The sequence below is a fragment of the Mastigoproctus giganteus genome, chromosome 8 (assembly GCF_048544385.1).
Source record: "Mastigoproctus giganteus isolate SK-2022 chromosome 8, ASM4854438v1, whole genome shotgun sequence".
NCBI lineage: Eukaryota > Metazoa > Arthropoda > Arachnida > Uropygi > Thelyphonidae > Mastigoproctus > Mastigoproctus giganteus.
The window spans coordinates 220967149-220988452 of record NC_143582.1 but is presented as its reverse complement, the minus strand read 5'-3'; the positions used below and the strand labels follow the sequence as shown (position 1 = coordinate 220988452).

At 37.9% G+C, this 21304-nt stretch overlaps 1 protein-coding gene across 1 annotated transcript in view; it reads right to left on the bottom strand.

Annotated features, from left to right (window-relative positions):
* Positions 1-16917: 16917 nt before the first annotated feature.
* The window catches only part of LOC150082342 (Golgi apparatus membrane protein TVP23 homolog B-like), a 46295-nt gene continuing 41908 nt past the window's right edge, over positions 16918-21304 (bottom strand). The window contains exon 6 of the mRNA XM_090380141.1: positions 16918-17529. Coding sequence (XP_090236267.1) covers positions 17452-17529 — 78 coding nt within the window. The 3' untranslated portion in view covers positions 16918-17451. The remainder of the gene's footprint in view (positions 17530-21304) is intronic.

Below are 21304 nucleotides of genomic sequence, written 5' to 3'. Positions count from 1 at the left end.
ACTGTATACAGGTCTGGAGGCCTCATTCCAAGAAGGATGTAGAGCTGCTGGAACGAGTACAGAGAAGGGCAACAAGATTGGTGAGTGAACAAAGGGTTGCACTTACGAAGAAAGGCTTAAGTTTTGCAGATTACAGTGTCTGGAGACTAGGCACCAGCGAGGTGATCTGATAGAGGTGTATAAAGCATTGAATGGTTTGAGCATGCTCAATGCTGATGGGATTCTTCCTCTAGCTCAGAATAATCACCTGAGAGGGCATAAATTCAAATTGAGGAAAGACAGATGTAGGATAGCTTGGGGGGAGACAAAGACCAATAGATTGACAGTAGCCACTGGCAGAGGTGAAAGAGATTCTTGCACTGCTTCTATTAGAATGAGCAGAAGCCTGAAAAACAAGATGCAGGATATTTCAGAGACTGCTGGGAGCCATTGTGGTACAAGTAAACACATGGGTTGTGTTAGGGTAGCTAAGAATAGAAACAGGTGCAGGTATACTTGCGTGTACACCAATGCTAGGAGTTTAGTAAATAAATTTGATGAATTTGAGGTATTGCTCAAAACATCGAAGGCAGATATTGTTGGGATATCAGAGACGTGGTGTCACACAGATATAAGGGATGCGGAACTGCAATTTGGGGAGTACAACGTCTACAGAAAGGATAGACAGGATAGGAAGGGGGGAGGTGTTATGCTATTAGTTAAGAAACACATAAAAACCAAGGAAGTGAAGCCAGTCGACATCGCTGGACAGTGCAGTGTGGAGTCAGTTTGGTGTGACATAAACATTGGGAGATCAAAATTGAGAGTAGGAGTGTGCTATAGGCCTAATGACTCTGATGAGTATAATAAGGAACTGTAGAGGGAAATAGAGTGGGCCAGTAAATCAGAGTGTCTTATAATGGGAGATTTTAATTTCCCAGATATTGACTGGAATTTGGGGGCTGGATACTCACACACTAGCAGGGCTTTTGTGGATTTATTGGATGATTGTTTTCTACATCAGCATGTTCGGGAGGCAACTAGAGGGAGTAATACTCTTGATTTGATTATCAGCAGTGATTCTTCATGCATTAAGAATCTGCAGATAAATGAACCACTAGGTGGTAGTGATCACAGTGTGCTGAAGTGGGATTTACTCAAAGAGGTAACTACCATTAGGGGTAAAGGGAAGGGTTATTGCTTCCGTAAAGGCGACTACGATGGACTGAGACAGTATTTAAATTCTATACAGTGGGACCAACTGATGATGTTACCAACAGCAAATTCAAAATGGGAAGCATTCAAAGAACTTATCTTGGAAGCTACTAGGCTTTACATACCAACTAAGAAATATTGTTCAAGGTTTAGACCAAAATGGATGTCAGATGAACTAATGAGGCATATGGCAGAGAAGAAAAATGCATGGGATACTTACAAATTAACACATGACACAGAAGCCTATGATAGATACAAGTTGATATGCAACAAAGTTACAAAGGAGGTTAGGCAGGCGAAGGCAGATTACGAGAAATCCTTGGCAAGGGATGCAAAGAAAAACAGCAAAGAGTTCTTTACGTATGTAAACTCTAGAAGGAAAGGGATGAATCAGATTGGTCCACTTGATATTGATGGGTCAAGTGTTGATGATCCTGCTCAGGTAGCTAACAGGCTGAATGAATGTTTTGCATCGACATTCACACATGAGGAGTTATTCAGCGAGGGGAATGCCAGAGGTGTATTCAACTCTAGCAGTAAGTTACAGAATCTTGAAATAACTGGGAGTAAAGTGGAGGAGAAACTGTTGAAGATAAACACAAGAAAGGCACCCGGGGTGGATGGGATCTATCCAGTTATATTAAAGGAGGCAGCAAAGGAAGTAAGCAAACCCTTAGCCATAATTATGAGAGCTTCCTTGGACTCAGGGGAGGTACCCATAGACTGGAAATGTGCAAATGTGACCCCAATTCACAAAGGAGGATCAAAGGCTGACACAAGTAACTATAGACCTGTGAGCTTAACTTCTGTTCCAGGAAAATTAATGGAGGCACTGGTTAAAGAAGCACTGCAGGATCATTTAGACAAGACTTCAGTTATAGCTCAGACACAGCATGGTTTTGTTAAGGGGAAGTCTTGCCTGACCAACTTGATTGGATACTATGATGCAGTCACAAAAGAACTGGATGCAGGGAATAACTTTGATATTATATACTTGGATCTTAGAAAGGCTTTTGATACTGTTGCACATGGAAGACTGCTACACAAATTGGAGCAGTGTGACATTGGAGGCAAATTGCTGCTATGGATAAAGGGGTGGTTGAGGGGGAGAAGACAGAGAGTGGTAATCAATGGACACTGCTCATCGTGGACTGATGTTATTAGTGGAGTCCCTCAGGGCTCAGTGTTGGGTCCATTATTGTTTTCTGTATTTATAAATGATATTGATGATGGTATATCGGGATTAATGTCCAAGTTTGCAGACGATACAAAGGTTGGCAGGGTTGTCAAGGACACTACTGACACTATGCTGCTGCAACAGGATCTGGAAAGGTTGAGCAGATGGGCTGAGAGGTGGCAAATGAAGTTTAACATTGACAAATGTAAAGTACTACACATGGGAAACAGCAACCCCAGAGCAACGTATCAACTCTGTGGTACAACACTGACAGTGGTAGAGAATGAAAGGGACTTGGGGGTGGTTGTGCAGGCAGATATGAAGTTCTCTGAGCAGTGCAGACGGGCTGCAAGAGTAGCTCATGGAGTATTGTCAATGATATACAGGAATTTTTCCAGCAGGGATAAGGAGGTGATTATTCCATTGTATAAGGCGATGGTCAGGCCACACCTAGAGTACTGTATACAGGTCTGGAGGCCTCATTTCAAGAAGGATGTAGAGCTGCTGGAACGAGTACAGAGAAGGGCAACAAGATTAGTGAATGGAACAAAGGGGTGCTCTTACGAAGAAAGGCTTAAGTTTTGCAAATTACAGTGTCTGGAGACTAGGCACCAGCGAGGTGATCTGATAGAGGTGTATAAAGCCTTGAATGGTTTAAGCATGCTCAATGCTGATGGGATTCTTCCTCTAGCTCAGAATAATCACCTGAGAGGGCATAAATTCAAATTGAGGAAAGACAGATGTAGGATAGACGTGCGGAAATTTGCCTTTAGCTAGCGGGTGGTTGGTTGGTGGAACAGACTTCCATCCCTTGTGGTGGAGGTTGATAGCCTAAATAAGTTTAAGGCTCAGCTGGACAGGTATTTTGAACGAACAGAGGGGTGAAGTGGAAGTGGTTTTTTTTTTTTTTTTTTTTGGCTGATGCTGCATAAGCTTGCTTTCTTGCATCAAATGCCTCTACTAATGCTAATGCTAATGCTAATGCTAATGATAGACGTGCGGAAATTTGCCTTTAGCCAGCGGGTGGTTGGTTGGTGGAACAGACTTCCATCCCTTGTAGTGGAGGTTGATAGCCTAAATAAATTTAAGGCTCAGCTGGACAGGTATTTCGAACGAACGGAGGGGTGAAGTGGAAGATTTTTTTTTTTTTTTTTTTTTGGCTGATGCTGCATAAGCTTGCTTTCTTGCATCATATGCCTCTACTAATGCTAATGCTAATGCTGTCCAAAGACTGCATTTTCCAAATTCGCCCAAGACCTCTTTGGAAGACGTAGGACTCTTCCACCACCACAGGACCTACCTGATTTAGTCCTTCCACGAATTTTCCTGGATGGCACCTGTTCCAGGATCTGATACATCAGAACAAGAGCTATGGCCTTCAGCTCCGCTGCCAATGCCACCTGGAGGTCTGAACAGGCTGCTCTTACCCGATTCACTTTGACTCTCTATCCCTCGACGGAGGGGAGGAGACGGTTCCTTGTCTCCTCCCCTGCCACCCCGTCTTTTCCCTCTGGTGGGGTAAGGGAATGCCACAGTACACAAAATCCTGGGGTTGTCTTCTCTATTGGCCCTGTACTTCTATCTTTCCCCCAACTTTCAGTCTTCCCCCTCTCTGTCTTCACTACTAGCGTCAAACACATGTCAAAATTTACCGACAAATTTTCCGTGTTTAGACTCCAGAGGAAAGCTCCAGCAACACCCAAAGTTTTAAGCTTTATATTCCTTTTGGCCCAATCCTAGTGCGTTTTTTTTTTTTAGGTCTTAGCCACTGAAATCTCAGGAAACTATATGGCAGGACTTGCCAGAGTAAAAATCTAATACTGGTGTACCTGACCTGCCTCCCAGGGGCATAGTGTGGCAAACGGTGGGCCCCACCAGGGGCCCAACGGCTAAAAGGACAGATGAACAACAGTACACAGCACTCTACAATACCCATACACTTTCATTTTTGTTTTTAAGTGGCCAATTTAGAACGATAATGAATAGCAATATTAATGGACAATGCGCGTAGTTCTCTAGCAGATTTCGATATGTTCTGCCATCTAGTGACCATAAATGAAACTATTGCTCAAAATACATCACACGCAAAGTTAATTATAAATAATGAAAAATAAATTTTGAATAAATAAATGCCCAAATAAACTAGTAAAGGAATAATAGTAGGAGGAAATTAGAATTAAATGGAGAGTAAAAACGGGAAAAAATGAAAAAGTTGACTATTGATCGAAATTTGAGGATGATAAATAAAATTTATTGACAATAAGCGTAGCTCTCGTCTAGATTTCGATGTACTGCCATCTAGTGATAATATGTGAAACTATTGTTCACATTTCGACGTTCTGCCATCTAGTAACAATAAGTGCAATAATTGTTTAAAATACAACACATACAAATTATAAATTAATGAATATTAAATTTTGAATAAATAAATTTGGTCCTTGAGGCTATCACAAACATTCTCTCGGATATGACAGGGTGGAGTTGCTCTCTGGAAGCCTAAATACTGATGGGACTGATATTCAGCTGACACTCAGATCAAGTGGACCGAATGTCGGAAAAATCCAGTTGTTCTGCGACAACCAAATCCTCTGCTTGCACTTCCACAATGCTGGGACTGTAGCAACCCTGGGTATAACCCCCATGTGCAAGTCACCAGTATATGGCACTTAGTATACTACAAATGATCACTCAGATGAGAACCAATGTAAGCAGTGGCTGAGGAGTGGCATCAACATCACACAGAGGAATGTCCCCACTCTGTGTTACCAGCCAATACTACGTGGTGGGTGACGCATCAACAAGAACAATACCACCACTTTGCTTATTGGAGGCTTGAAGTGGTGAAACCTGTGTTTAGACTCCAGAGGAAGGCTCCAGCAACCACACGTCTCTTCCAACATGTGGTATGTGATTGTTTTTGAAATTTTATGGCATCATGGTGAGATCCAATCTTCCTTACATTTCGAGGGTACGGCTCTAAACAGTGTTCGCAATCCGGCCACTAGATAGTTCACCGGACTGAACCTATTGATAACTCTTTAGGGGGGCACCCGGATTAGCTAATGTAAAACCTGGTTGCCTCCATTCTGACGGATAGTGACTGGAGGGAATCCGAGTAGTGAGTGTATGGGGGGCATTGATGAGGCCACGTTGTCTAGGACTACTTCATAAATTGGGAGGAAGAGACATAACACAAAAACTGGCAAGGCTCTTCACAAAGTGCATTAGAAAAGGTGTGACGCCTAAGCAGTGGAATAATGCAATCATAGTTTTGATGCATAAGAAAGGAGATAAATCAGAAATTGGAAATTACAGACCGATTAGCTTGTTATCCCACATCTACAAGTTGTTCACAAGGGTCATTACTAACAGATTAGAAAGAATACTTGATGAGAATCAACCGAAAGAGCAAGCTGGCTTTAGGACAGGATTCTCAACTATGGATCACCTTCACGGAATATCACAGCTAATGGAGAAAGCAAATGAATATAAAACACCATTATGCCTGGCATTTGTGCATTATGAAAAGGCATTTGACTCCATTCTGCTTAAGGCACTGGAAAGACAAGGCATAGATACCCCATATATTATGATTTTGAAGAAAATATATGAGAGTGCTACCTCCTTTATTAGACTAGACAAAGACAGTAGGAAATTTAAAATCGAGAAAGGAGTTCGACAAGGAGACACAATATCTCCGAAGCTGTTTACTGCTGCCCTTGAGGAAGCTTTCAGAAGATTAGACTGGTCGCAGAAAGGGGTCAATGTGAACGGAGAATACCTAAACCATTTACGATTTCCAATGACATTCTGGTTATAAGCCACGATCCCAAAGAATTAGAGGAAAATCTTAATCAGTTATGCACAGTTAGTAAGGATTTTGGACTAAAGATGAATATGGCTAAAACAAAAGTAATGATGAACAAGAAAGGGAAATAATGATTGAAGGAGCAGTAATTGAAAAGGTGGAGTCATATATTTATCTGGGACAAGTTATTAGTTCTAATAATGATAAATGGCTGAAAATATATCAGTATGTGACTATCTTCAGTATGTAACTATATTCAGGAAATAAATTTGTATAGTCACATACTGAAGAGCAATATCCCAGTTTGTCTGAAACGTAAATAATGAATCAATGTATACTCCCCACCATGACTTATGGAAGTGAAACTTGGGCACTCACCAAAAGAATGGAAGAAAAGCTGAGAACTACACAGCGAAGAATGGAACGAATTATATTGGGAATCAGACTGTTAGATAAGAAGAGAAACACATGGATTAGGCAACAAACTCAAGTAAAGGACATTCTTATCAAAACTAAAGAACTAAAATGGTCTTGGGCAGGACACATAGCTCGAAGACATGATGACAGATGGACTAAGAAAATAACAGAATGGTACCCAAGAGGAGCTAGAAGAAAACCTGGAAGACAAAGGCGGAGATGGATAGATGAAATTCATGAGTTTTTGAGTAGTAAATGGATGGCCAGTGCTCAAAACAGAAGGAACTGGAAAGTTGCTGGAGAGGCCTTCATCCTGCAGTGGATTGAAAATGGCTGATGATGATGACTTCATATATCATGTCCTCTCATCTTTTCTTACTATCGAATGCATCATGAATTATTATTATCAGTTTATTTACCTTAGGTTCACCCCTGTACAACTAGTGGGCTAGGAGAGTGTATAAATATTTTGAAATATACATCATATAATTTTTTACAAATTTTCAAGATATTACAATAATGGTATTAAATCATATTTACTTAATTGAAAGTTACCATTCACGTTAAAATAAAATTGATCTTAATAATTAAAGAGATAAATATACAGGTTGACTTATATATCTTTTCTTCACTAACTGACATAACAAATTTACTTAATTTTCATTATATTATTACAGTTAATTGTCTACATCATATAAATTTCTGATAAAAAAATTCAGATCAATGTTCGCGGTAGTCCTGGTGCCAGATTTGGTCAATAATTTCGCTTCTGTATATTTTTTATTGACTTCAGACTTTAGCATTAACATTTGTAGAGGCATACGATGCAAGAAAGCAAGCTTATGCAGCATCAGCCAAAAAAAAAAAAAAAAAACACCCCTCCCATTTCAACCCTCCATTCGTTCCAAATGCCTGTCCAGCTCAGCCTTAAATTTATTTAGGCTATCAACTGCCACAACAAAAGATGGAAGCGTGTTCCACCAATCAACCAACCGCTGGATAAAGGCAAATTTCCGCACATCTATTCTGCAATTCTCTTTCCTCGATTTGAAACTGTGGCCCCTCAGGTTCTTAATCTGGGCAAGAGGAAGAATCCCATCAGCATTCTGATTGCTCAACCCATTCAAGGCCTTATACACGTCAATCAGATTACCTCGCAGGTGCCTACTCTCCATGCGCTGCAAATTGCAGCGCATGGAGAGTAGGTCTTTCTTGGTAAGCGCACCCCTCTGTTCGCCTCACCAATCTTGTTGCACTTCTTTGTACTCGTTCAAGCAACTCTACATCCTTGCTGAAATGAGGCCTCCGCACTGTACACAGTACTCTAGGTGTGGCCTAACAATTCCCTTGTACAACGGAATAATCACCTCCTTGTCCCTACTAGAAAAATTCCTATATATCATTGACAACATTCCATGACTGGCCCTGCCAGCCCGTCTGCACTATTTAGCAAACTTCATATTTGAGTGCACAGTTATCCCTAGGTCCTTTTCACTTTCCGCTTCCCTGAGTGTAGTACCACACAGTTGGTACGTTTCTCTTTGGTTATTGCTACCCGTATGTAGTACTTTGCAATTGTCAATGTTAAACTTCAGTTGCCACTTCTCAGCCCATTTTTCCAACTTAATTAGATCCAGTTGGAGTAGCATACTGTCTTTACTGTTGTTAACAATACTGCCAACCTTTGTATCATCTTCAGACTTCGACATTAATCCTGATATACCTTCATCAATATGATTGATGAATACACAACACAACAATGGGCTCAGCACCGAACCCTGGGGAACTCCACTAATAAAATTTTTCCACGAAGAGCAGTATCCATTGATTAGGACTCTCTGTCGTCTCCCAGTCAACCATCCCTTTATCCATTGTAGCAAATTACCCTTAATGCCATACCTCTCCAATTTGTACAGCAGTCTTCCATGCGCAACAGTGTCAAAAGCTTTCCTGAAATCCAAGTATATGATATCAAAATTATTTTTGACATTCAGTTCCTTTGTGACCACATCATAGTATCCAATGAAATTGGTCAGACTAAACCTCCCTTTAGTCAAACCCATGCTTTCTTAACTATTACTGCAGTATTGTCTAGATGATCCTGCAATGCTTCTTTAACCAGTGATTCCATTATTTTCCCCGGAACACATGTTAAACTAACAGGTCTATAGTTACTTGTGTCAACTTTTGAACTCCTTTTTCAATTGGTGATACATTTGCATACAATCTAGTCAATGGGGACCCCCCACTGAGTCCAAGGAAGCTCTCATAATTATGGCTAAAAGTTTGCTTACTTCCTTTGCTACGTGCTTTAATATAACTTGATAGATTCCGTCCACCACAGGTGCCTTCCTTATGTTTGACTTCAACAATTTGTCCTCCACTTTGCTCTCAGTTATTACAAAATCACTTAGCTCCCTGTTAGCGTTTGATAAACTCTGGCATTCCCCTCATTGAATAACTCCTCATGTGTGAATGTAGATGCAAAATACTCATTCCGTTTATCAGCTGAGCATGATCATCAATAGTCAACCCATCTATGTTAAGTGGTCCAATCTGATTCATCCCTTTGTTTCTAGAGTTTACATAAGTAAAGAATTCTTTGCTGTTTTTCTTTGCATCCTTTGCCAAAGATTTCTCGTAATCTGCCTTCGCCTGCCTAACCTCCTTTGTGACTTGATTACAGACAAACTTCTGTGTCACCTCATAATTTATATGCATCCCATACATTTTTCATCTGATATCCATTTAGGCCTGAACCTTGAACAATATTTCTTAGTTGGAATGAAAAGCCTAGTAACCTCCAATATTAAGTCCATGAAGGCTTCCCATGTAGAATTAAACATTTCTAACATCATTTGATCCCACTTTATGAGACCACCATAGTCACCTTTACGAAAGCGAAAACCCTTCCCTTTAGCTTTGGTGGTAGCTACATCTTTTTAAATAATTCCATCAGTACATTGTGATCACTGTCACCAAGTGGTTTCTTTATCTGCAAATTCTTAATGCATGAATAATCATTGCTGATGGATCAAGAGTATTAATCCCTCTGGTTGCCTCTCGAATATGCTGCTGTAGAAAACAGTTATCCATTAAATCGAAAAAAGTCTTGCAAGTGTGCAAGTGACCAAACCAAGTGACTTACACTAACACAGCCATGTATTTATTTGTTCCACTATGACTCCCAACAATCCTGGAAATCTCCATTGCCTTGCTTTCCATGCTGCTGCTCATTCTAATAGAAGCAGTGTAAGAATCACTTTTGCTTCTGCTTGCAGCCACTGTTAACCTTTTAGTCTGTGTATCTCTTTGCTGGATCAATGGAGGTCAAATGAAGTGTTTGGTGGTGTTAGATGGAAACATTCGTTTTAAGGAGTCCAGATTAGACAACTCCATTGTAAGTGGGGAATGGTTTCTATTTCTTACTCTTGTGAATGCGATAATATCTATCAATGGGGCATCAATCTGGCAAGTGTTGACAAATTATTTTTTGAGGACAGTGAACTTACAGCGCATGCCTAGGTTGACTAGGAGAACGGATTTCGAGGTGGTGAACGAATTCCTCCCAGACAGTTCAGCCACCGCAGAACCCAACGTTCCATTGTCACAAATTTGAATTCTCTGCATCTACCTAATAGAACTATTAGGTAGATGCAGAAGATCAGATTTCGGAGGCATATAGTGGTATAGTTGTGTGACATCTATTAATATCAAATCCGATCAGTTTAATGTGACAACCTGCGAGCTCCTGGCTTATAGCCCAGAAAGCTGCGTAGGTCTTCTTCTCCTCTGCCTTTGGGAAGTGTTCCTTGAAATGAATAGTCAGAGTAATAAAACAAACTTATCTCCAAAAAGATCTAAACCTCCCAAATGTTTCTTCATGTTCCAATCTCAATGATATCTGTTTCCACTTACAGTCTGGCAAGTCCCACATACTTTTGCTGACTGAATCCCAATTATCAGGTGATTTAATCACTGATTCCCAAAACCTCTCAGGCTTCTAGACTCCATTCAAAAGACTGCAGTTAGGTTGCTCTTCATTTTCTCATAGGCGTTCTATTTCTGCTGCATGCCTTTTTTATAGTTACTTACATGGGCACTTCTTCTTAATTGGCTTCTATAACTCCCAGTCTTTTTCAAACCAGTGATCTGAACACATGCTGCAACTAGTCTGCATCCTTTTACTGTCCAACTTCAAACTCACAGTACCAACTTTTCTTCTTCTACTTCATTTACTCCTTCAACTTCTGATTTCTGGAACTTCCCTTCACACGTATTTCCTAAAAAATTTCTATCTACAGAAATTCAACAAGTATATTCTTTCATATTCTCGACCTTGGTTCCAAGTATTATAGGTTCTAATACCTCTCGTGCTTAGGGGTATTCATAAAAAATTTAAAAAAAAAAAGAACACAAGGGGAGCAGTCGTAGTAGGGTTTTAGGAGCATCAGCGGCTACTAAGGCCATATTGCTCTGTATATACTGTCTGTAAATTGCGAGTGTTCTGTGGTCGAATTCTGTTTGATGGACGAAAAATCAGTTTCTGGGAAGAAAAACCATGTTGCCCTCATCTGAGGCTGACTAACTCAGCCACAATGTGAAAAACAGGCCCAGAAAAATTCCTTCAATCATCGACGGGACTCAAACTCTGGTCTTTTCCACCAGGTGTGAGGAGGACAGCGATCCGACCAACAGTGCTGTCCATGATGGCGAGGAAAGTAATGTTTGAAACAGAAAGAAAGCAGAAAATTTAGGAAAATTACACTGCACTCCATTTTATAGTCAGTGATCTACAAAGCACATTGCTAACTTGATCACTGATCAAAATTCTTGATGTCTAGCCAACACAAAACTGCAACCAGCTGTTTATGATCAATTTAACTGAAATATGATTTCCTAACCATTCAACATTTAAAGTAAATTTTCTAAAAGGAAAAAAAATTATAACCCTAATTACAATTAAATTAAACAACTCTATATGGTTACAGATATTTAGAAAGAAAGTAAAAGAAATACACGTAGCGGTTTATGATTTTATTAGAGTTGGCATGTGGCAACACGTCACAAAAAATTGGGAGTTATTTTTTTCATCAGCTCTGATGTCCTGACTATACACACATCAGTACTAACATTGCATCATGAGCTTTTAAGAAAAGAATGTCCTACTCGACACAAACATCTTTGTTGTCTGTTTATAGATTGCTAATTTCTTTCAGTTTCTATAGAAACTGAGTAACATTTTTTTTTTTTTTGGTTAGTTGTTGATGCATCGGCTTCTGTGGCCATAATGCACCTCCCAAGGATTTTGCAGTACTTTGATCCAAGCCCGAGACGGGATTCGAACCCGCGACCTGTGGGTTGCCAGGCAGGCACTTTAACCACCTGGCTAGCCTGGTCGGCACTGATTAACATGCTTTACCAAGAAGAAATGTAGTTTAGGCAAGGGTTGCTTTCCTTCCCCCACCCCTTTCTTTGTAGGTTTTGGGTGCTAAATCAGTAAATAATAAAATAATAATGGACCATTAGCATTATAGTTAATGTTAGACACTGAGAATCTAAGGAGCATAATATATAGAAATTGAATTTATATACTTATTTCCTTATTATTAATATTAAAAATTATTAATATATATTAAGAGTATTATTATTATTTTTCACTGATACAAAAAGAAATGAAAAATTTAAAACAATTAATCCCTAAAAAGTAGCAATCCAATTTCACTTTGGTCATAAGTCTGTAGCCTTCTGTTACCCTGCATTGTGTTAGCCTCTATTGATCTCACCCTTCAACAAGGTATTCTTGACTAGAGAATCACTGTTGGCCGGATGTTATTTGGTTATTGGACCAAAAGCATGTAGCAAAAAGAAAATGCAGCAGAAACATCTGAGACAGAGAGTAAACTTTGTAAGAGATGGTCTTAACCTGCCTGCCTTTGTTTGAATATAGTTTAGAAGCTTGAGAGAAGTAGGTGAGCCACCAGCTGATGTGGAAACAATGTTCCATAGCATGGTAGTACTGAAATTTTTAGAAAAGTAATGTACAGACAGAAAATGAAACGAGGCAGAGGAAGCAATATTTTTGATGTGCTCACGCAAAGAGAAATTAAGTCAGGATAATCCCCAATAGAGCTTTTTAACCATGTCTACAGATCTGAGTGTCATTCAGGGTGAGCATAGGAGTAGTAGGCTTTTTTTGAGAGAAATGAGACAAGAGCAGAGCCAGATTTAAACATGCTGTGATCCTAAGCTATAACACGTATGAAGCTCTTCACCAGTTCACACTGTGACAGTTTAAAAAAGAATTTTTAAGGTGGAGCGAGGTCCCTTGTTATGGGGCCCTAAGCTGTAGCTTGTTTAGCTTATGTGTAAATCTGGCACAGGGCAAGAGCATGCTAAAGAGTGATAAAAATAAACTACATTTTCTTTGCCCATTAGAAATTTACTGATGATTAGCACAAGAAATTTGTAGAGAACATTCAAGAATTTGAAACCATTTGTGCAGGGGAAGGTTTCTCTAACTAGAAAATGTAATGTAGAGTGCTATCACAAAACAACAAATAGAATTTCCAGTCAGCAAAAAAAGGTTATTCATATGAAAGAGGAAAAGGGTCGGAGAAAGAACTGATCTCTGAGGAACACCAGCAGTAGTGGAGAAGTTAGAAGACAGAGAGCCGTTTATTATCACCTGCACTTAACTGTCCAAGAGAAAACTGGATACCCAATTTCAAAAAATTTTCAGCAGTTCATAAGATGGGAGCTTGCTTACACCTTCAGGCAACAAGATCTTTGGGCAATCAAATGCAAAAGTAGCAAAAAGAAAATGCAGCAGAAACATCTGAGACAGAGAGTAAACTTTGTAAGAGATGGTTGTGTCGAGTTAACAAAATTTTCCACTGAATTTGTCTAAAGATGAGTAACATAATAGGATGACAATAACTGGGAAAGATTTAACACATTTTTAGGAACTGGCTGGAGTGGAGCAATTTCCAAACAGAAAAAAACACCAGTGGAATAAGAAAGTGTAAATGAAAACAGGAGAATGCTCAGGACCATGTTTTGATAATCAATGGAGAAGTTCAATCAGGACCCGGAGTTTGCTTGGCTATAAAGTTTGAGGTCCTGACGGCAATTTAATAGAACCATTAGCAATGGCTTTGGCAAGAAGCTACAAAACATAACTACCATCTTGTCTACCTTCCGCTGGACAAGAGGCAAGTTTTCTGTTCTTAGCCTATCAAAAATTGAGTTTAAATTGGTTACATAATTTTTACAGTAGTAGCCAACTTTAATGTAGAGAGGAAATGAAGCTGGAGATTTGGATACGAGCTATAATGATACATTATCTTGAACAGCCTTGAAACATGTTTTGGGAAAATCAAGGTTTAGCTAAACTTTGGGGTAAGATAAAAGGTAAGGTTTTAGAATGCAATACAAAATAAAGGATTTCATCCCTAGAACAATTTCAGATATGATCTAAGAAAACCTTGGGATCAGATTAAAAACAATAAGCCAGGGAACAGGAATAGAAATCACAGATCATTCCACTCCATTTCTCAATTTTGTAATGCCAAACAGCATGAGGCTAGAATGGCCATTAAAGAACAGACCAAGTTGTGATCTGAGGTGCCTAGAAAATCACTAAGATTGATTGTATAATTTAAAGGATTGGTGATGAAAAGATCAAGCATTAGGTGTGCAGTTAGGATTGCATAGTACCCTGGTAGATAAATGGAAAAGCCATGTAAGCAAGGTCACAAAAGCCTAAGAAAATCAACCAGCTGGGTCCATGTAACTAGAAAACTGAAACCAACTGGAGTTGCGACATTAAAATTGCCAAGGAAAATTATCTGTTAGAACAGTCAGAAACTAGAGAAAATTGAGTATCAAACAGTTGAGAAAACAATGGAGGCAACCCAAAAATTTCACAGAACAGGGTAGGGGGAATTGGAGGACAAGATGTATTTTTCTGGCACTGGTAAAATACAATTTCTGTATTTTATCCACCTCTAGCTATATTTCTGGGTTGAAATTGAAAGATATGTGGTTAAAGAACTCGCTTTGATCAGGAATTGATCCAATTACCACCTCAGAGGTATAGGGAGGTAGATTTTAAGGACAAAAAGGGAGATCTGAATTAAGAATTCTCTGACAAGGAATATCATATCAGATGCATGCACAAGTACAAGATAACAAGTGGCTGAGGCAACCGGTAACTCAGGTGGTAACTGGGTGTTGCTAATGCAAAGCCAAATCAATGCACTTCGTGCTCAGTTTTATTTCTGATAAATTACTTCTTTCTTAAATGTCTACCGTCAGAATGTAATGATCATTGAGCTAAATGATAAAAGGGAAATAAAAAAGCAGAACTTTATTTAACAATGTACAATAACAGTACATATTGCAAAACACACGATGTATATGACATAGTGCAGCACAGTTGTATTTACAGCATTATATTAACTGGAATTTAAATGCACCTCAGTTAAAGCTGTTGTAATAATTGCAATAATCAAAATTATTATGTTAGCACAGCCACTAAAACATAACCTACACATGAAGAAAGATGTTTCTTCAACAAACTGGCACTAATGCTTACTATTCCTCTTTTTCTAAACTCGGAGTCCAAACCCACGAGTTTCAAACATTTTTATTTTAATTTAAAATAATTTACCATGATTCCAACACAATTTCATGCCTACAAAATAATGTCACGTGTAGTTTGAAAAATTAAGCAGGACATGCATGTTTTAAAAAATGTGGTATTTTTATATTTGGCTAAATTATTTAATTTTGAAAAATAAAATTTCAAATTTAAATAATTATGCTACATATTAAAATACCACATTTGGAAATTCTTTCCTTCCTACATTATCATAAAAATACTTATTTATTGGTTGTAATTACTGGCAATACAGCCATTTACTCAAGTTTAAAAAAGTTTTGAAAAAAAAATAGCTCGCTCTAAAGTTTCTAAGTTTCAAATGAAAGTAAACCTTTGGCATATTGAAAAATCATATTATAGGAACCCACAAAATATTTTGTTTTCGAGTTAACTTTGAACTCAAATGTGTTTGTGTAGTAAAGCAAAAAAATAAAATTTATACTAAAACATTTATGAAAGAGATCTCATAAAATAAGGAAGAACATATAAAAGCATTGTCATCATTTGTCAAGTAAACTGAATAATTAGACAAAAGGATTCACTTATCATAATTAAACAGCTATTAAGTTTTAATGATGAAGGCAAAAATATATACACACATTGCAAGTTGGAATGACTAGAGCCAAGGTGAACTGGAATTCACTAGAAGTGTATAATGAAACTTAAAATAAAAATAAAAGAAGTATAAATTTAAAAAATATACCACTCAGTTCATAACAAGTTTTTATTACTAAAAAATGAATGTGCTTTCAGTCAGGTCACTACTCAATCTTGAAATCCCATTTTAGTATTGAACGAAACCAACATTACTATATTTTCAAAGAAAATGCCGTAAAAAGAGTATTTTATAAATGGTTAATAAGGATTTATCCACATTCAACTTCCTCAGGAGGGAGGAAGGAAGAGAGAGAGAGAGATCAAGCCAGCTTAAAATAGATAATTATTTTTTTATTTTATTTTTTTTTTGATTTGGTAGTTGTTGGCGCATCGGCTTCTGTGGCCATATTGCACCTCCCAAGGTTTTTGCAGTACTTTGATCCAAGCCCGAGGTGGGAATCGAACCCGCAACCTTTGGGTTGCCGGGCAGGTACTTTACCCACTAGGCTAGCCCAGTCGGCTATAGATAATTATGATTATACAACAGTGAAAATCCAACATCACTACTAAACAACACCAAAAAAAACTTACACGGTTTCACAGAAGATCCTTGACAAAGGATTTGTATGGCATGTTTCTTTATTACAATTTAATTTGTATAAACTGAGGGATACAAAACACATTTCAGCAGCATCAAAAGTGCTACAACTGCTAATAAGTAAACTGCTATTGCATCTATAACTTTTTACACGATATATTACACATAATTCTTTTTCCCCTTGTGCTTTTGCTTTTTGAACAAAAACAACAGCATTACTGTTATTAAAAGTAAAGTAACAATATAAACAGTAACTTTCATGATAAATCTGGTATTTGACAAACAATGTTTGAACTTGAGTAATTTATAATTGCTAACTTCCTGGCAACATATTTTGCAAAAAATGATCTAACCTCATACTAGACCATTGTAAATTTTCAGTTCACCATGTCATGAATGCCCATGCAAATATTTAACAGAGGAGGAAACAAGTATGAAAGGGAGGAAAAAAAAAAAAAAAAAAACTCTCACAGAAAGAAAATAAATAAACAAACCAAACAATAATTAAAAATCACAGCCCCCTTTATAGTCTGAAGATAGGACTCAGCAAGAACCCTGAAATGTCGCCAATCTGCTGTGTGTAATGGTACCTATGGTAAGCATGACCTTAAATGTGCAATAAACTGATTAAATGTGTGCAAAACATTACGATGAGCTACAAGTGCTTTTTCCTTTCTTAACTGTTTCCAACTTTTATGTATTGGTAACTAGTAAAATAAACATAACAGATAATGTTTATTTTAAAAAAGCCACAAATAAATTTTATTAAACATTTAATAAACATTGCACTTCTGGGGGTATAAAACATCTGGTAGTGGTAAATGCACGTAAAACAAAGCACACACGTATGTATATTCGACTAGCCTTCTTCTTCCTGTCTGTTTGGAAGTACAATATCTAAGACAACAAATAAATTTTTAAACGGCATTAATTTCTATGGTGCATTATTCAAGTCATAGTATGCATTTTTTTATGCTTATTAAATACAGACTGTGCTATGTTGTTCCAGTAAATCCAGTATTCTGCTGGCTTGGCACTACTTCTTTCTGTTTAGTTTCAGTTGAAGAAAATATCTGGAAATAAAAAAAAACATATTTATTTAAATCACCATGAATGTAAAGTTATCCCTTTCTCAATTAACTAACATGTTTAAATATATATAAAGACAGACATCCAAGCGGAAATTTTACTATTCAATCCTTTGAATCTGACTACAGATACATAATTGATATATAACTACCATCCTGTCTAGATAGTCCTGCATTACTTCTTTAACCAGTGACTCCATTATTTTCCAATGAATGTAATTAACACTAGTAATTACAAACCTAATAGGTCTGGTAATTACTCGTGTTACTCTTTTGAGTCCCCTTTGTGAATTGGGGACACATTCAGACATCTCCAGTCCATGGGGACTTCCCTTGAATCCAAGGATGCTCTCATAATAATAGGTAAGTGTCGCTTACTTCCTTTATTGCCTCCCTTAATATCATTGAATAGATCCTATCCACCTCAGGTGCCTTTCTTATGTTTAACTTCAATGTTTTATCTTACACTTTCCTCTCGGTTATTACAAAATCATTTAGCCCACTGTTAGAATTTGATAAACTTCTGACATCCACTTCCCTAAAGAATTCTTCACATGTGAATGTAGAGGCAAAATACTTATTCAGTTTGTCAGCAACCTGAGCAGGATCCTTAACAGTCCAACCATATCAAGAGGACCAATGCGATTCATCCCCCTTCCTTCTAGTGCTTACATAAGTAAAGAAGCCTTTGGTGTTTCTCTTTGCATCCTTTGCCAAATATTTTTCAGTCTGCCTTAGCATGCCTAACCTCCTTTGTGGCTTGATTACAGACCTAGTTTATATTTACCACAGGCTTCTGTATAACCTAATAATTTATATGCATTCCATGTATTTTTTTTTTCTGCCAAGAGTCTCATTAGTTCATCTGACATTCATTTAAGTATAAGCCTTGAACTGTATTTCTTAGTTTGTATGAAAGCCGAGTAGCTTCTATGATTGTTTCCTTGAATGCTTCCCATTTAGAATTTTCTCATGGTGACATCATCAGTTGGTCCCACTGTACAGAATTTAAAAACTGTCCGAGTCTGCTGTAATCACTTTTACAAAAGGAGAAACCCTTCCCTTTACCACCCTCAACGGTCGCTACATCTTCAAGTAAATCCCACATCGATACACTGATCACTGACACTTAGTTCTTTTATCTGCTGATTCTTAATGCATGAATAATCATCACTGATAATCAGATCAAGAGTATTTTAATTTCAACCTCTCGTCGCCTCTATAACATGCTGCTGTAGAAAACATCCAATAAATCCACAAAAGCCTGGCTAGTGTGTGAGTAACTAACCCACAAGTTCCAGTCAATATCTGTAAAATTAAAATCCCCCATTATAAGACATTCTGATTTGCCATGCTACTGGCATTTAATTATTTTAATTTATTTCATACATATATATATATATATAATTCTAATTAAATCCAAATGAATCGAAAATTAGACCGCAGAAATAAGTGCAAGATTAAGTGAAAATAAAAAATAAGGACAGTAGAGCAAACATCAGTGGAGCAAATATGCAAAAACCACAACATGTTGCATGTATTTAACTGTAATTTTATGTTTCAATAAAAAGAAATTAAAGTATGCCAGTAGTGTGGCAAACCAGTAAAGCGAAGAATTTAACATGCAAAATTAAGAATAGAATACTGTTGGAGAAACATTATTAAATAATGTCCAAATTAAAGAAAAATTTAACAGTGCCCCCTTTGCTAAGCACCAGTTTCAGAATTGTGTGAAATATTACTATATGTAAATATAACCAGCCAAAAATACAGAAATAAGTAAAAATAGAGAAAAAAGTAAAAATAAAAAGTAGAACATACCATAATATCGAATTCAATAGAAAAGACTAACGATTATGCCCCATCTCGTCAGTGGTCCACGAGGCCATAATGGTCAGGGAACCACATTTCGAACACTACATAAATCCATAGCGTAAAAGAATGCTACTAGGATCACACTGCCGGTGCAAACGATTTGTACAATGGTGGTCCATATGTAATGTAAAAATAATAGGACAGAAGTAATACATGGTAAAACCAAACTACTGATCAGACAAAGCAACTGCTAAATATATATAACTGGAAATAAATTAGGCTATAGAGGGCAGTACAGATGCAGCGTTAGCAAATCATCACACTACTACCCTCTATAGCCTAATTTATTTCCAGTTATATATGTTTAGCAGTTGCTTTGTCTGTTCAGTAGTTTGGTTTTTCCATCTGAGTATTACTTCTCTGTCCTATTATTTTTACACTACATATGGACCACCGTTGTACAAATCTTTTGCACCGGCAGCATAGTCCTAGTATCATCGTCAATTGATATCACTGGACAGTGCAGTGTCAAGTCAGTTTGGTGTAACGTAAGCATTGGGAGATCAAAATTGAGAGTAGGAGCGTGCTATAGGCCTAATGACTCTGATGAGTATAATAAGAAACTGTACAGGGAAATAGTGGGCCAGTAAATCAGAGAGTCTTATAATGGGGGATTTTAATTTCCCAGATATTGGCTGGTATTTGTGGATTGGTCACTCACACACTAGCAAGGCTTTTTTGGATTTATTGGATGATTGTTTTCTACATCAGCACGTTCAGGAGGCAACTAGTGGGAGTAATACTCTTGATCTGATTATCAGTAGTGATTCTTCGTGCATTAAGAATCTGCAGATAAAGGAACCACTAGGTGGTAGTGATCACAGTGTGCTGAAGTGGGATTTACTCAAAGAGATAACTAACATCAGGGGTAAAGGGAAGGGTTTTTGTTTTCGTAAAGGTGACTACAATGGTCTGAGACAGTATTTAAATTCTATACAGTGGGACCAACTGATGATGTTACCAACAGCAAAATCAAAATGGAAAGCATTCAAAGAACTTATCTTGGAAGGTACTAGGCTTTACATACCAACTAAGAAATATTGTCCAAGGTTTAGGCCTAAATGGATGTCAGATGAACTAATGAGACATATTGCAGAGAAGAAAAATGCATGGGATACATATAAATTAATGGGGGTGACATGGAAGCCTATGATAGATATAAGCCAGTCTGTAACCAAGTCACAAAGGAGATTAGGCAGGCAAGGGCAGATTATGAGAAATCCTTGGCAAAGGATGCAAAGAAAAACAGAAAAGAGTTCTTTACCTATGTAAACTCTAAAAGGAAAGGGATGAATCAGATTGGTCCACTGGATATTGATGGTTCAACACTTGAGGATCCTGCTCAGGTGGCTAACAAACAAAACGAGTATTTTGCATCTACATTCACACATGAGGAGTTATTTGGGAAGGGGAATGCCAGAGGTGAATAAAACTCTGGCAGTGAGCTAGATGATTTTGTAATAACTGAGAGGAAAGTGGAGGAGAAATTGTTGAGAATAAACATAAAAAAGGCACCCGGGGTGTATGGGATATATCCAGTTATATTAAAAGAGGCAGCAAAGGAAGTAAGCAAACCCTTAGCCATAATTATGAGAGCTTCCTTGGACTCAGGGGAGGTACCCATAGACTGGAGATGTGCAAATGTGACCCCAATTCACAAAGGAGGATCAAAGACTGACACAAGTAATTATAGACCTGTGAGTTTAACTTCTGTTCCAGGAAAATTAATGGAGGCTCTGGCTAAAGAAGCACTGCAGGATCATCTAGACAAGACTTCACTTATAGCTCGGACACAGCATGCTTTTGCTAAGGGGAAGTCTTGCCTGAACAATTTGATTGGATACTATGATGCAGTCACAAAAGAACTGGATGCAAGGAATAGCTT